This window comes from Netta rufina (genome assembly GCF_964035555.1).
Source record: "Netta rufina genome assembly, chromosome: 4".
NCBI lineage: Eukaryota > Metazoa > Chordata > Aves > Anseriformes > Anatidae > Netta > Netta rufina.
The window spans coordinates 68,265,630-68,281,315 of NC_140127.1; the positions used below are offsets into that span (position 1 = coordinate 68,265,630).

General features: G+C 39.5%; 1 protein-coding gene across 1 annotated transcript in view; it reads left to right on the plus strand.

Annotated features, from left to right (window-relative positions):
* The window catches only part of ZFYVE28 (zinc finger FYVE-type containing 28), a gene marked incomplete at both ends in the record, with an annotated part of 141,224 nt that overhangs the window by 77,922 nt on the left and 47,616 nt on the right, over window positions 1–15,686 (plus strand). The window contains 4 exons of the mRNA XM_084286596.1: window positions 7,460–7,597; window positions 10,407–10,609; window positions 11,772–11,861; window positions 14,539–14,628. Of these exons, the coding sequence (XP_084142722.1) occupies window positions 7,460–7,597; window positions 10,407–10,609; window positions 11,772–11,861; window positions 14,539–14,628 (521 nt within the window). The remainder of the gene's footprint in view (window positions 1–7,459; window positions 7,598–10,406; window positions 10,610–11,771; window positions 11,862–14,538; window positions 14,629–15,686) is intronic.

Below are 15,686 nucleotides of genomic sequence, written 5' to 3' on the forward strand. Positions count from 1 at the left end.
GTCAGCTTTAATGAGCATCCCTTGGTGAAGAAGGTATCTGTGAAGAGCTGTTAAATAACTCATAGGACAATGATGGTGTCATAGAGGATTGGCAGTGAGTTATCTCAGAAATACTAATTGTATTCATTAACATTCTTGATAAGAGCAAACTGGGAGTATGTACCATAATCACTGCGCACAGCGAGGCAGTTCAGAGGTGCGACATTTTCATGTTTGATTGCATCTGTCCATCGAAGAACATTTTCTTCTAGAATTAGGCAGAAATAGATCTCATTAAACAAGGCAAGTTAGACTAAAGCTGTAAGAAACTCCCAGCTGGATTCTGAGACCTAATGATTGGTTAGAAGTTGGCAAGAATCTCTTCCTTATGTTATTTTGCTAAATGATGTAAAGGTTGAACAGTGGGGACTGAGCCAGGAGTACTTTCAGAAAGTAATGGCCAAGTCTTTCTGGTCTGCTCAATTTGTGTGAGCCCTCCAGATATTATGGTAGTGATGCTAGGGGAGGTCAGTGAAGGAGACAGCAGGGTAATTATTGATTCACAGGGAAGAAATCAAAATTAAAGAAAAAAAAATAAACTTAAAGAAATCAAAATTCTTTGCCTTAGTGTTCCCAAAGTTTAGAAAAATATACTACACAAATATATTTTGGGGAGAAAGCAGGAACCCATGGCAGAATCTGGCCATTCAATAGCATTGGAACACTTGGGCATGATTCATTGATCTCTGATGAGGAGGAACCAATGCTGGCGTCCTGATTTGTACCTGTTTGTGAGTTTTTATAAAATGTAACAGAGCTGGTGGGCTCTAAAGAAATTCCCATAAGGGCTATATTTAAGAGACTTGATACAGATTTAGGAAACCCAGATATTCATGCCAGAAGGACTGGGCAGTTGACTGATAGGTGAGCCAGCCAAGCTTTGTTCTCTTTTTAAACATTCTCTGCCCATTTAATTGAAGTGGTGACAGTGTCAGTTTAAAAGAGAAGGAAAGTGCAACTGAGAAGAGAAACATTTTATGATTGATTTAATTGGTGATTTCAAGATTGTCCCTAAATTCCACACAATGAACACTTCTGCTGCAGTGTTTATCTCTGATAAAAGAGCCTTTACATTTTTTTCTGTAGAGTTTGATCTCCACTTCAGTTATTTTGTAATTGATTACAGTATTTCTCATTTCATTACTCCTAGTGAGTATCAGAAAAGCTGATTTTTTTCTGTTGTCTTCAATAACCAAAGTAGGTTATGAGTGCAGATTTTGCATTTAATCTTTCTTTCCCCCCCAGAAGTTTTGAGTGATCAGTGGAGTGGTATAACTAGGTAGAAAAGAAATGTACTGCAATAAGCATTTCTAAATTAGTAAATGAAATGATTAATTGTGTCCTTTTTAAACTTGTCTGCTTTTCGTCTATGTTGGGAAACTTTTGGTCACTTGTATTATTTTTGAGTATAGAATGATTGGCAGGGAGGCTAGGAAATAGAAAAGGCTTGGCCATAAGTTGGTACCCTGTAAGTACTCACCAGTACAACTCTATCAACAATCCAAGGTTTATCTTCCCTGTCTGCATTTTGGATTCGTATTTGGTCTCGTGTAGGGAGTGATTAATATTTTAAGACATTTTTCTTGGGGAAAAAAAGGATTTTAACAATGTTTACTACTATAGTCTGAAATTATAAATTTCCATGTTAGGAAGGTTTTTCGTGCTTCTCTACCCCATGGCATTGAAGAGGCAAAGAGGAGGTGGCAGTGAGTCGTGGCAGCATTGCCCTTCTGCTCTCAGCCTCTGCTGCCAGGTAGCTTGGAGGCAGTAGGAAGAAGGTGGTGCCAGCTCTGTGCCAGGCTGAAGGTCTTGGGAAAGCTTGCAGTACGTTTCTGGGCAGTACTGAGATCATTGTGCCACGCAGGAAGCCTGGTACTGTTTGTTGTAGCACATGCCCTTGTTCAGAGGGAATTATTCTCCTGTTGCCCTGACACTACATAAAGGGGATGTCAAGGTACAAGTTTACTTACTGTGTTGTTCAAGTGTCTTTCAATACAAGACAAACATTTAGAGTCCTTATAGAAAAGGCTTGAGTAGTTATAAACTGCTCTAAGAGCAGTGTATCCACTGTGTTTATCTGGTAATATCTTGTCTTGCTGTGCACAGTTTTTAAGTTCTCATTTCCCAGTAAGGCAGGCTTGGCTGGGAAGCTCTGCTGAGAACTCAGTCCTTCAGTACAAGCTGGGGTATTCTTCATTTCAGGAAAGGCTGTCATCTCTATTATTAGCTAATGGCTTTTTGGTGTGGAGGAGTAAAACAGATTTTCTTTTTCTTATGACTGCATCAGGAACGCTGAGATTTCTGAGATCTGAAAATGCTTTTCTCTGCAGAGAGAGGAGGATGCCCTAAATGATCCGGTACTTAGTGTAGTGTGAAGATGGTGGCACTTCTGAACAGCCCTCCTGTAAATGGTGATGCCTCTTTTATTTACCAAGAGCTATATTTGGGTGGGTAGCAGGAAAAGAAGGAAATTTAATTCCACGATTAGATCTTTGTGTTAGCAGCAGACACACACTAAGAGCAGATTTAAGTTAAATTTAAATGTAATCCATCAGAAGAGTGCACACTGGCTTGCAGAAAATGTTCTTTGAGTTGAGAAAGAAAGAAATCTTGGCTAAACAACCAGTTGTGCTGGAAGCTACGCTCAAATATCTGTGACTCCTTGGGCTTGAAAATTGGTGTGCCGGTCTTCACCAGTTCATATGTACCAGTCACTCCACGTGGAGATACAATTATTCAGTGTACCTGTAATAAACTTCGAGCATGTGCAGGAGGTGAGATCAACATTTCGGTTAACAAGGCTGTGATAATTGGAGTGTGTAGTGCCCTCATAAGGGTATTTCAGCAGGGCAGTTCGGGAAGAGAAGCTTTGCTGCAGATCAACACAAACCAGAACAATTTTTGTTGCTGATATAGCATTTAAATGGCTAGAGATCCAAGTGGCCTTTCATTTGTGATATATTTTGGAAGTGCTTTATAGTGTGCTAGGTTAAACGAAGAGTTACTGCACACAATTCAGAAGTTACTTTTAGAAAGTGGAGCATCTAGGGGTTGGCAGTGGGAAATCATTATGAAGCTCATCGGGATAAAAAATAAAAAAAGGACTGAAAGGGTGACCTTTGGCACCTGTACAAAATGGGGTGGAGGGAGCGCAGTGGAACCTGTTGCTGTCTGGAGGCTTTGGCTCTCGGATCAGAAACAGCCCAGCAGGAACCCTGCGGGGATCTGAAGCCAGGGATTTGGGTGTCCTTTTTGGGTGTCCTTTGAAATCTTTGCTTACATCAAAGCGTACCTCATTTGTTCCTGCTTTCTCCTGTTGATGAAAGTAACCCACGAACACCTGAGTGCCAGCTAATTGCTTGAACTGGAGCAGAATCTTCTTTATCCCCCTTTATGTCATTTTTGTTTATCGGTTCCGTGTTTGTCAGAAGTGTGCTGTGGAAGGGAGTCTGCAGTTTAACATCGAGCCAGAAAAAGAAACAGCAAATTTGAAGGCCATATTTCAATGATGATGCTAAACTGCTATCTGTTTTGCTCCTGGTAGCGTTATCAGAGGCTGCGTTTCCATGGCTGGGTTCTGCAGTGGGGAACAAAGAGGTACTTAGCAACACGGGAAGTTACCTTCCTCTTGCAGAGGACCTCAAAAAAGTCATATTAAATTTAATAGCACGGAAGGGCAGCGTAGATTTTATCAAGGATAAGTACAGAGAGGTAGATAAGTCCGCCTTCAGTTGATTAGACCTTAAGTACAATGGAGTTATTGGCTCTTCTTTTTGTACCTACCCAAAGGCTAATGCAGTTGCTGTTGGCTTTTTGCTCTGCTTATCGAGTATCTGGCCAATTACTGCTGGGCCAAAAATAAACCAATTTTTTTTTGTCCTCCGCTGCGGCTAACTGCATTCACTGTCTGACTACCGCTCCTATCAAAGTAAGATATAAACAAGTGCTCTCCATTACATGAAGCTCCGAGTTTTGTTTTCCAGGAAATGTGGAACTTGGAACCCATCCCGGAGCACAGCTCTGCAGCCCTGGCACTGCAGGAAAGCCCGAGGAGAGCAGCCGAAACAAAAGCGCTCAGCCCCCTATGCAAATGAACCGGCAGATAACAGATAAAGCCACCAAAGGATACATTAACATCCGGAGGCTTTTATGGAGGAAGATAGATCAAGTGAAAGATTTACTACTTCAATTCCAACTAATTGATTTCTGTTGCTTAACTTAGAGCAAAACCTCGGGGTTGCCATGTATCTGAACCCATTCGTTCTTCGCTTACAAAGCAGAATACTGTAATTAACTAAATTGAATGTTTCTTGAAGCTCTTTTAAAGAAAAGACTAATTTGCTTACAATGCATTGGATGGTCTGTCTAAATTGGCTGGCACTCTTCCAGCTGCAAAGCAGCAGAGATCTGAAATCGTTACAGGAGCAAGTGGTGTGAATTTCCTGCGCAGGTTTCTCTGCTCTAGGTGTCACAAGAAGGAGGCATGGAAGAGGGAAGGATGGAGAATTGGTTTTATTGGTTTTGTTTGCCTTTTTTTTTTTTCCCTTAGTAGGATAAGATCTACCCTGTGTAGACTCAGAGAATTTGGGAAATGACACATCCTGAAACAGCAAAAGCAGTTTACTTCATAGTTTTCTCAGCACTTTCACACTGAATATTATTTTGTCAACTGTCCTGTTTTAGATCTTCCACTATCACTAATAGATTTGGCAGGAAGAAGTGCTCATCTCTTCAGTTGTGTCTTTCATATAGTTTCTTGCCAGAAAGACCAGCTGCCCATGTGAAGCCAGGTAACTCTTGAAAAAACTGCTATTAGGCCAGAGTACAAAACAGAACAAACTATACCCAGCCAAGCAACTGGTCTGGGAGTCCTGTTGCTTTGCCCCATTTGTATAAAACTGTAAAATACGATTGCATTTGGAAACTAATGCATTAAAGTTTAAAAATGTATTAATAAATTGGAAAGACTTTTCAATACAGGTCTCACTGTCCCATTCTGTGCAGCTTTTTAGAAAAGTAAAAGATTGAAAATTGCATTTTCCTATATTCAAACATGGTGGCAAGTAAAATGAATTGGAATATCATGCCCTAAACTAAAATGGGACTGGATTATTTAAACTCTGATATAATTCAGTTCAAATGTAATTCTTTTCTGAGTTCCCTGCTTTTATATTTCTTTGCATTTCCTGTAGGTTTTGTAAAAGTTCAGCTGGTAGGGTTGCTTTTTATCTCTATCACTCCAACATTATAAGATCTTTGCAAACTTGTATTAATGTCCTGAAAACAGAAATTTCACTTTTCTTTTTTTTTTTCTGACGTGCCAACCTGTATTGCTCGGGTGCTAATATGGGTGCTATGGACAAAGCACCTGCTCTTGGAATAGATGAGGAATAGCTCATTTAAAATAGATAAGTGACTTGTGACTTTCCACAGTTTCCAAGTTATAATCCTCAGTTTCATTCTTTGCTCTGTGGCTTTGGGTAGGGAACTAAATGGTTTAGGAGCTGATTTCCTTACGGGAATGGGACCTACTTTCAAAATACATGTGTTCTGGTTTCCCAGCTAGCTCTAGACTACATAACACTGTGAGCAGTTAAGAAATGGTGTTCCTATTAATCGTTTGATCTACACCTGCAGTTTGTAGAGGAACAGCAGGAGGAAGAAGAGCAGAGGAAGGAAAGCAGTACCTGGCTGTTGGTCTGCTTTTGTTACCTGCCACTACGTAGGAATTGGCACGTAGTTCCTTGCTCATCTGTTTTACGCTGGGGAGGTGGTGGCAGCCTTGTTGCTCCTTGGTCCTGGATGCCAGTGCCAAACCAGGGTGCAGCATCTTCCTTCTCTGTTGTCTGGGACTGGAACTTCAGTTCCCTTTACTGGAGAGCATTGTGAGGCTGCGTCTTCTCAGTTTCTGCAATGGGCATCGCTTTGAATTGGGATCCAAGTCTCCATGAATCCTGGCAACATTCTTTGACCCAGTAGAGGGAGGGCACAGCTCTAAAATTAAACATTACACAAAGAACAGCCTCAGCACGAGGGACGACTCTTCCAGTACAGCTCCTGCCCCTGCGCCTTCACTTCGCGCCCATCTCTTCAGGGTGCGGGACTGAATCCCTGTCTGTGTTATAAACGTTTGGGGGCTGTTTGTTTCTTTGAACAACTTAATTCAAATTATATGTTACTGCATAATACACTTAAAAATACTTCCAGGTAAGCATGCTTTAATAAGTGCAGCAGCAGATAAAACACCTTATGCCAACGTGTAATAAATTTTGCCAATCATAATTGGTTGATTATTTATTTTATGAAGGCCATTGTAGTTACAGGACTGATACTGGCATTATTTTGTGGCAACAGCAATTCCGGCTATCTGCACTGAAATTACAGAAAATACAGGTGTTTTTTTTTTGAACCTAGAGTAGGTTTTGTTTTTTCTCAGTGGGAACACACAAAAGAGGCAGGTTTCTTTTAAAATTCCCATCTTCTGTTATTTTCTTGAAAGTGCAGAGCAAAATAAAACAGAGCAGTGCAGACTTGAAGAAATTCTGCCTGTTAAACAGTTCTATACATGACAGATTTGTTTTTATTTGTTTGAGAAATATTTTAAGTAGAATGCAAGTTCTGTAAATAATGACAAAAGCATGAGACAAACAAAGCATCTTTAATGAAAGCACTCAGCCTTTCCCGTGCTCTGAATCTACCTTTATTATGGTAATCAAATTCCTTGCAGTACCCAGCAGGGGTAGGTGAAAATTATCTTCTCAAGTAAACGAGGGCGGGTTATTTACCACGTATCAAGGAGCTGCTTAGAGGGCTTTGATCTCTGTCCTGCTGCAGAGGCAGATCAGAGCTGCTATTAAACCCTATCACACTCGGGCTGTGTCCTCATATCCCCCCGGGTGGTCCCGGAGGTGAGGTGGCACAGCGCCCGCCAGCCCTATGGAAACCTCATCTGTATTGCCAGGACGAGCTCACGGCCACTCAACCCTGACGATCGCAGCGTAAATCAATTTCTGAGGCCTCTGGGGTACCCTGCAGGGCACTCTTTTTAGGAAGAGTGAAATGCCTGGCGCTGGGACTGGTGAGAGGAAATGAGAGGGATCTAATTTACTTGTACTTCTCGCTTATTTACTGCTATCTTGCAGATAGGGAGCTGCAGGTAAGAAACTCTTCAAATCACGCCTCCTCACCAGAAGTCCCACTGAAGTATTGAAAGCTGAGTCCTTCCAGCAATATTCTCCTTTTTCTCACCAGCAGGATGCTGTGTGTGTGTTTGTGTGACGTTCTTCAGTTGCATTCTGCATTTGCCAAGTCACTTATTTAGTTGGAGTCTCACTAATAAAATCTCGTAAAACTTTTTTTGTTGTTTCAAAGTGTGCATACTGTGGGAACAGTATTTATGTTTTCTTATATTTTGCTTCAGGATAATGTTTTGAACATCATAAATCAAATCATGGATGAATGCATTCCTCATGAACGGGCCAACCGAGACTTTTGTGTGAAGTTTCCAGAGGAAATACGCCACGACAACCTTGCAGGACAGCTTTGGTTTGGAGCAGAAGTAAGTCTCTCATGTTTCTGTTACTTGGGGCTAATGGGCAGTTTTTTATGGCAGAAAGCTTGCAGTTGGAATTTAAAGTGCACCCTGAGACTTCTCTGAAAATGGTCTGTATAATTACAGAACAATGGGAACAGATTGAGAACTTGCTGGGGATGTGTAGTGGAAGGGGATTCTTTCACTGTGCTTCTGGTTATTGGATACAGATTTAATTTCATAATTCTCTACTGTCAATATGACCACCTTTTAAAAAACTGTTCTTTTTAAATTAGCATCTGATTTGTGTTCTTGATGACTTTTATCTTGATAGGCCATCTCACATCTCATGCTTTGAAAGCCTTAGAAACAAAGAGAGAGAAGGAAATTTTCTCAGGAGAAAAGTTCTCCTGCAAATCTAAGTGCATGCTGCCATTTTATTTTGATGTCTGTGTGATGCTATAACTCATATTAAACATGCAGAGTTTGTTCAGCTGACATTTATTGCACTTAATTCACATTTCACATGTATGCTGAAGATATAATGGGTTCTATGCAAAACACTGAAGCCCACTTTCCTTCTCTTGCCTGGTTTCTCTCAACAACCTGCCTCCACAGCAACTTGTAGGAACAGGGGATTTTACAGTGAATAAGCCTTAATTAATTTAATCAAGGGAAGCCTGAATAATCAGAAAAAAAGGATGTGATATGTAAGATGCTTATTCATTAGTGCTGATATTTGTTGGCTAAAAAAAAATCATCGTGGCATCTTCGGTGATAAATTTAGTATCTTCAGGTCTGCTGGCCTGAAGGTGACTTTAAGCATCATGCATTTGTTGGGGTGAGGGGGAAGTTGTCTAGACATCCCAGCACACGACAGCACCTTATACTGTTATTTTCAGCTTTGCATCTTTGCTATTTGAAACAATCCTTCAGCTCCCATTATTAACCAGCCTTTTTCTCCAGTGGTGCCTCCTTTCTTTTGAAAGTGCATGATCTCCATTAGCAGTGCCTGTCTTGTTCAGTCCAATATACCCCATATGTTTTGCTTCTGAAAATTTCTTTGACAGTAGTTAATTGTAAGCTCCTCAGAGTAGGAGAAATCCTGGGTAGCATTTATTAAATGAATTTGTGATGTCAATGTTTTATAATCCTGTGCTCAGCAATAACAGCCGCAGTTTTTCTTCTCGTTATGATGTGACCTTCCCTACCTTCATCCAGATGGCACCCAGCTCTGTTTTAAAATGTTGAGGGCGTCTGCCATGTTGCCTTAACGGCACCTCCTTGTAGCTAGGGAGGGCAAGATGGGGGTAATTCTTCATGCAATCATTCATACTGAATCCCTGTGAAGCCTATTACCCTTTCCTCCTTGAAGGGACTAGCAAACTGGGATTGCAGCAACAAACAAACAGGAAAAGCCCCAACCAAGGCAGTAACTTCTCTGGGAGTGCATGGCGAAAAGTGCTCGAGGGAGTCACTGAAATGACTGGTATCTTTTAAAACAAAACAACTTCCTCCCCTTATTCATTGCTTGGGTTACTTAAATAATACATTTAATCTTTCCAAATCAAACTTCCACTGTTCCTGGTCGGAGCAGACCTGTTGGTTTCAGAGACTTAATGCGTGCAGTGCTGAAGTTCTGCTGATTCATGCTCCTGCAGACACTGTCCTGTGAATGCATGTAGCAAGGAAGGCTGTATGGACAGTTACAAATATATGCCTAGGTGTCCTTGTCAGTGCTGTCACATTGAATCATTAGTTGAAGAGTGCCTATCAACAGGTAAGGCTTGCCTTATCCATATTTTTCCACCAATACTGCTTTGGCTGGTAAGAGGTAAGAACGTGATCTTGTCTGAGTGCACTTAAACACAAGGCAGGGGCTGGGACTGCATGTCCTCTATCTGGGGCTGAGAGGGAAGGTGTGCAGAGCTGCAAAGGGGGATCAGAAACAAAAAAATGAAAACAACCTTCTGCATTTTTGGTTTAAAAGAAAAAAAAAAGTTGTTCATTTAATTAAATAGAGCAAGAATGACTTATGTCAGTGCTTGTTGTCTTCCAAATGTATCTGTAAAGGAATGAAGCCAGCAGCAAAGGTATTTAATAACATATTTTAATAGTAAGATCTTGAAAAGTGTTATATTAATATGTTGATATATTAAAAAAAAATTAAAAAAAATACTGTCTTTGAGCTGGTTAGAGGAAGTCAATATATAACTCCAGGGCCAAGGAGTCTCTTAATCTGCTGTTTTCCAGAAACTGGAAGGGAAGAATCACTATGACCTATGGTTTCTGTTTGTTTGTTTGTTTGATTGTTTTTTAATATTCTTTCCTGTAAAATATATTCACAGCTTCAGTGGGAGACAGGATACTGGATCTTGTTACATGGCCAGTGTGGTTGTTCTTGTTGCAAAAGGCACCACAGTCACAGAATGTCCTTTTTGTAAGGATAAATTTATTGGACAAAATCAAACAGTCCAGCTTGAACTGAATATTTTACCTGTATTCACATCCCTTTTCTGCAAGCAATCCTTGCACACACACAGGATATATCCTACTGAAGATGATTGTCTCACTAGTAGGAGTAGAGCTTTCCGTAGGTTTGTCTGCCAACCTTGCTCCCGTTCTCATATCTCCCTGACTGAGCTACTCCCTGATCTTTAACATGAAGACTTAGGACTCTGAACCTACCAGTCTTAAATCTTCTAGTTGTTTAATAATTAGCAACAAATGAGGCTAAGCACTGCCCCAGTCAAAGTATCCAATATCTCCTCTTGTGCTTTTTTAACGTAAAAGGAACATTATGCAAACTAATAATTCCTTTCTCGTGTTTTCGTAGTGTTTGGCTGCTGGTTCGATTATTATGAATCGTGAAATTGAGAGTATGGCAATGAGACCGTTGGCCAAGGATCTTACCCGCAGCCTAGAGGAAGTTAGAAACATCATACGTGACCAGGCCTTAAGGGATTTGAACCTCTACACAGAAAAAATGAAAGATTCACTCAAAAATTTTGATGTCCTTTTTGCAGAATTTGAATTAAGGTAACAGATTCTAAGTTAATGAGCTACTATAGCTGTTGCTTGGTTCTTTGTTTTTTGGAAGTTGGATGTTTTGTTCTGTTTTCCTTTAATAGAAAAAGCATTATTTTTTTTGTCATGACATTTAAATTCTTCAGTAATGTGTTGTATTGTTAATTTTTTCCCTGCCAGTGTAGCAATAATAAAAAGAAAATTAAATAGCTTTTTAGCAATCAGCATTTGCTCTCCTCAAGTCAGCTGTAATCTTCCATTTGCATACTGGCATATGGCATTTGAGGGAGGTTTTCCAAGACACAAAAGAAAGCCATAAGTCTCTTCTCTTAATGTTTTCTTTGTCAGAGGAGAGGTGACAAATAAGAGACATTAAAAAAATATTTATGATAACAAATAGTCTAGAGATTATGAGGTTTTGTTCTGTCTCATGCTTAGAGATAAAAGCAAGATGCACTCAGTGAATTTAAGAAGGCAAATTGAAATCTGATGAAGGAAGTGCTTTTACACATGAGCCATAATTAAACTCAAGAACATATTGATTTAAAAAAATCTGATGGAAAAATGGCTTGGAGGTTTATGGCAAAAATAACTGCTTTTGGGGTGAGAAAAAATAACTGCTTTTTGGGTCAAAGATCCTATTGACCAAGTCTTGTATTGTGCTGCATAATTTAAGCCAGTTTCCTGCAAGTCTGTTAGATGTATGTGGTGCTGGGCATAATTAAAAACAGGATACTGGATGAGATTATCTTTGGATTTAACATGATACAGCAATTCATACCTTCAGCAGAACAGGATTTTTGGTAATTGGGTAGTGTTTTAAATTTCTCTTAGGAATAATCCCTAGTACTTACTGTTGTCTTATTTATCCTTCCTCAGTATTCATATTCTCTTGTATTACCTTACGCAGATAAGTCATTTTTTTCTGATTCAGAAAATCATAATTATGCTGTTATATTGAAAAACATCTTAATTGGAAACGCAGATTAAAAATATGACTTTTTATGCAGACACCTATGGCAGTCAGTAGTTGGTTCTGGATAACACCTGTACAAAACGGTTCAGGAAATGTTGTGTTTCTAAAGTGTTTTGGCCTAGGTTTGTTTTTACTTATGATCAGGTTTGTTAAATCATGTAAAACAGAAGTACATTAATTACTTTATACTCCTTGTAGTTATGTGTCGGCCATGGTACCTGTGAAGTCCCCAAAAGAATATTATGTACAGCAAGAGGTAATTGTACTATTTTGTGAAACTGTGGAGAGGTAAGCAATTCAATTAACTATTACATTTTCATTTTGATGATTGCTTTCAGTCTGAACACGTATAGAAATACCTTACCTGTAGCCATTAAGAAATATCATAAAAATATGTGGCATTTAACTTTTAAGTATCTAAGTACAAACTTAAAAAGCATTAGCACAAGCCTTTTCTTTTTGTTGTTAAAGAAAAGGTAATAATACTGTAATATTGTTGGTATAGATGGGTAAATGAAGACTAAGCATTTAAAAGGGATGAATCTCTTTAAGGCATCAACATGTAACGTTATTTCAGTAAAGAATACCTGGGGAGATGATTCACATCATCTGCCAACCTCCAGTGATTATCATAAATAGGGGAAGAGCAACTGACATCATCTACCTTGACTCGTGCCGAGCATTTGACACTGTCCTCCGTGATATCCTTGTCTGTAAATTGGAGAGACAAGGATTTGATGGAGGGACAGCTTGGTGGGTAAGGAAACGGCTGGATGGTTGCACTGAAAGTGTTTTGGTCAATGGCTCGATGTCCAAGTGGAGATCAGTGATGAGTGGTGTTCCTCAGGGGACCAGCACTGTGTAACATCCTTGTCAGTGATGTGGACAGTGAGACTGAGTGCATCCTCAGCAAGTTTGCTAATGACACCAAGCTGTGTGGTGAGGTCAAAATGACAGAGGGTAGAGATGCCATTCAGAGGGACCTTGGCAGGCCTGAGAGGTGAGCCTATGCAAACCTCATGAAATTCAACAAGGCCAAATGCAAGGTCCTGCATCTGTGCCAGGGCAATCCCAAGCACCAACACAGGCTGGGCAGAGAATGGATTGAGAGAAGCCCTGAGGAGAAGAAGGACCTGGGGGTGTTGGTTGATGAGAAGCTTGACATGAGCCAGCAATGTGCGCTTGCAGCCCAGAAAGCCAGCTGTGTCCTGGGCTGCACCAACAGCAGCATGGGCAGCAGGGAAGAGAGGGGATTGTCCCCCTCTGCTCTGCTCTTGTCAGACCTCACCTGGAGCCCTGCCTTCAGCTCTGGGGCCCCCAGCACATGTCTAAAGACATGGAAACATTAGAACAAGTCCAGAGGAGGGCCACGAAGTTGATCAAGGGGCTGGAACACTTCTCCAGTGAACACAGGCTGAGGGAGTTGGGGTTGTTCAGCCTGGAGAAGAGAAGGCTCCAGGGAGACCTTACAGCGGCCTGCCAGTGCCTGAAGGGCGCTGCAGGAAAGGTGGGGAGGGACTCTTTGTCAGGGAGTGTAGTAATAGGACAAGGGGGAATGGCTTTAAACTAAAAAAAATGCATATTTAGATCAGATATGAGGAAGAAATTATCTACTGTGAGGTTTGGTGAGGCCCTGAAAGAGGTTGCCCAGAGACACTGTGGATGCCCCATCCCTGGAGGTGTTAAAGGCCAGGCTGGATGGGGCTTTAGGCAACCTGGTCTAGTGGGAGGTGTCACGCTAAAGGGGGGTTGGAATTAGATGATCTGTAAGGTCCCTTCCAACCCAAACCTAGAAAGAACCTGTAAAAGCTCTTTAAAGTCCTGGGAAGACCAGAGCTTAGCTTCCGTGCATATGTGGTTGAGACTGTCAGTAAGAAATACATAGCATGCTTTCACGATCTGTAGATGATACCAAAATCAGAGGTGTTTCAGGCCTTTTAAAATAAAGGATTATAACTGAAAATGATTGCAACAAGTTGGAGAAAATATTTACAATCTGTCAGATACTTACTAAATAGAAATGCCACATATTTGACAATTAAGAGGAAAATCATTGTTTGCCTTTTAAAGATTTGGTTAATCTGGCGGTGAACTGTAGGAAGGAATGTGGGAGTTGTAGTTGGCCATGTACTGAATGAGTCCATCTAGTGCTAGCACCAAGTGAGCCATGGCTATTTCTCTGTCTGCCAACAGCAGCGTTGGCAAGACAAGTATTGAAAAGGAATAAGAAAATGTTAAATCTATTCTACTCATGACCAGTACTAGCAGCTATACTAGTGTGCTGTGTGGGTGTCATCTTACACAATTATATGGACGAATTGGAGAAGAAAGTTATGAGGAAATAAGAAACTATGCAGAAAAAATTAGAAAATATCACCAAGTGAAAAGCCTAAAAAAAAAAAAAAAAAAAAAAAAAAAAGGTTTCAGCCCAAAAAGGGGACTGATGATTTTGAAAAGTTATTAGGGATTGATGAAAGATCCCAAATACTAAATTCAGAGACTTCAATAGTAGTTGCTCTGTGTGTGGTTTTTTAGTTATGTTTGTGAGCTTAGTGTGTTTTGACCTAAAAGATTTTAGAAAGTTTTATTTGAAAATGAGACAAAATACTTTCCCCTATTATTTTAAAATGTATGATTTTTTCTTTTCTACTAAACTTGCAAGTCTATAAGCACCAGTGGTTTCCAGTAACAAGCTGAAACCTGACATGAAATAGTATATAAGAAGGGAAAGTGGCATAAAAAATATTTTGGTTTTGTTTAGATGGCTATATGTTATATATATATATATTTTACAGCGAATGCTACATCAGTCAGTTTTGTACATAGTATATTAGGATGTACACTAATAGTTCATCAATTAAATACTATTAGTTTGGGCTTATATTACAATTTTTTCATATTTTTTCCTATTGAAATATTTTCTTCGAGTGTCTAATCTCTTGCTAAATCATTTTATTTTGCTTAGAGCCTTAAGGCTTGGATACCTCACTCAAGATATGATTGATGACTATGAACCAGCTTTAATGTTTACTATCCCAAGATTAGCCATTGTGTGGTAAGTAATTCTGATAGCTATTCTGTGCTCTGCTTCCCCCTCAGATATATATTGAAGATTTAAAAAACTTGTTCAGAATTTTGATGTATTTTCTTTCACCTGAGTTTGCTTGCATTTTTTACAAAAAGAGAATTAAATAAAAGTCATTGCCAGTTTATCATAGAAGGTGAAGAGCAAAAAAACGAAAGGGAAGAGAAAGGAGAATATAGAAAGCAGGACCCTGAAACTGTTGATTAGACTTCCTCCAGAAAAAATTAAAAAGGTCAATGAAGAACATCAGTACAGTACAGTAGAATGTAATGTTGTCAAAAAGATTTTTTGAAAGCAGATATTCTGTCACTCAAAAATAATATGACCTAAGGATACATGTCCTGGAAAACAGACATTTCAATTTTAATTGTGTATTTTTCTTAATGACTCTGGATCCAGAAAGAATCATCATAACAAGCTGAGTGCATTGTGACCAGTGAGTTAGGTTTAAATCTCTTTCAAGGAAAAGTATGAACATGTATAACTTGTTACATGTAAATTTGTGCCCTGTATTGACCACTCAGGTAACTAAGTTAAAACATTTTTTTTCTTTATTCAGCTTTTTCAACATTGAACAGATCAGATGCATTTTTCCTAATAAGTCTTCACGATTTAATAGAGAGTTTCTCTGAAGTAAAGCCAACATATTTTCAATATTTTACCATTGTGAATGTTTTAAAGTTAGCTAATATCAATAGTATAACTGAGGGAGATAAGAAACCTAAAATCCTGAGTATAATGTGCTTCTGTGGCTCATTTTTCCTTTTAAATAGGATATTCTCTGTAACCATCATTCTAAAAATAACAACAGTAATAATCTGATTATCAAAAGACAACAGAAATGTGACAATACACTCTGATGCTCTTGGAAGACACAAAGAAGAACACATGGTTGCTCACTGGAAAACCAAGGGCTCACTGGAAAATGAGCAATATCAATCCCAAATTACAAAGAAGGACAGAGAGAGAGAAGAGAAATTGGTTTAACTGCCCCCAAGTATCCTGTGACTTGAAGATAAATCACTGCC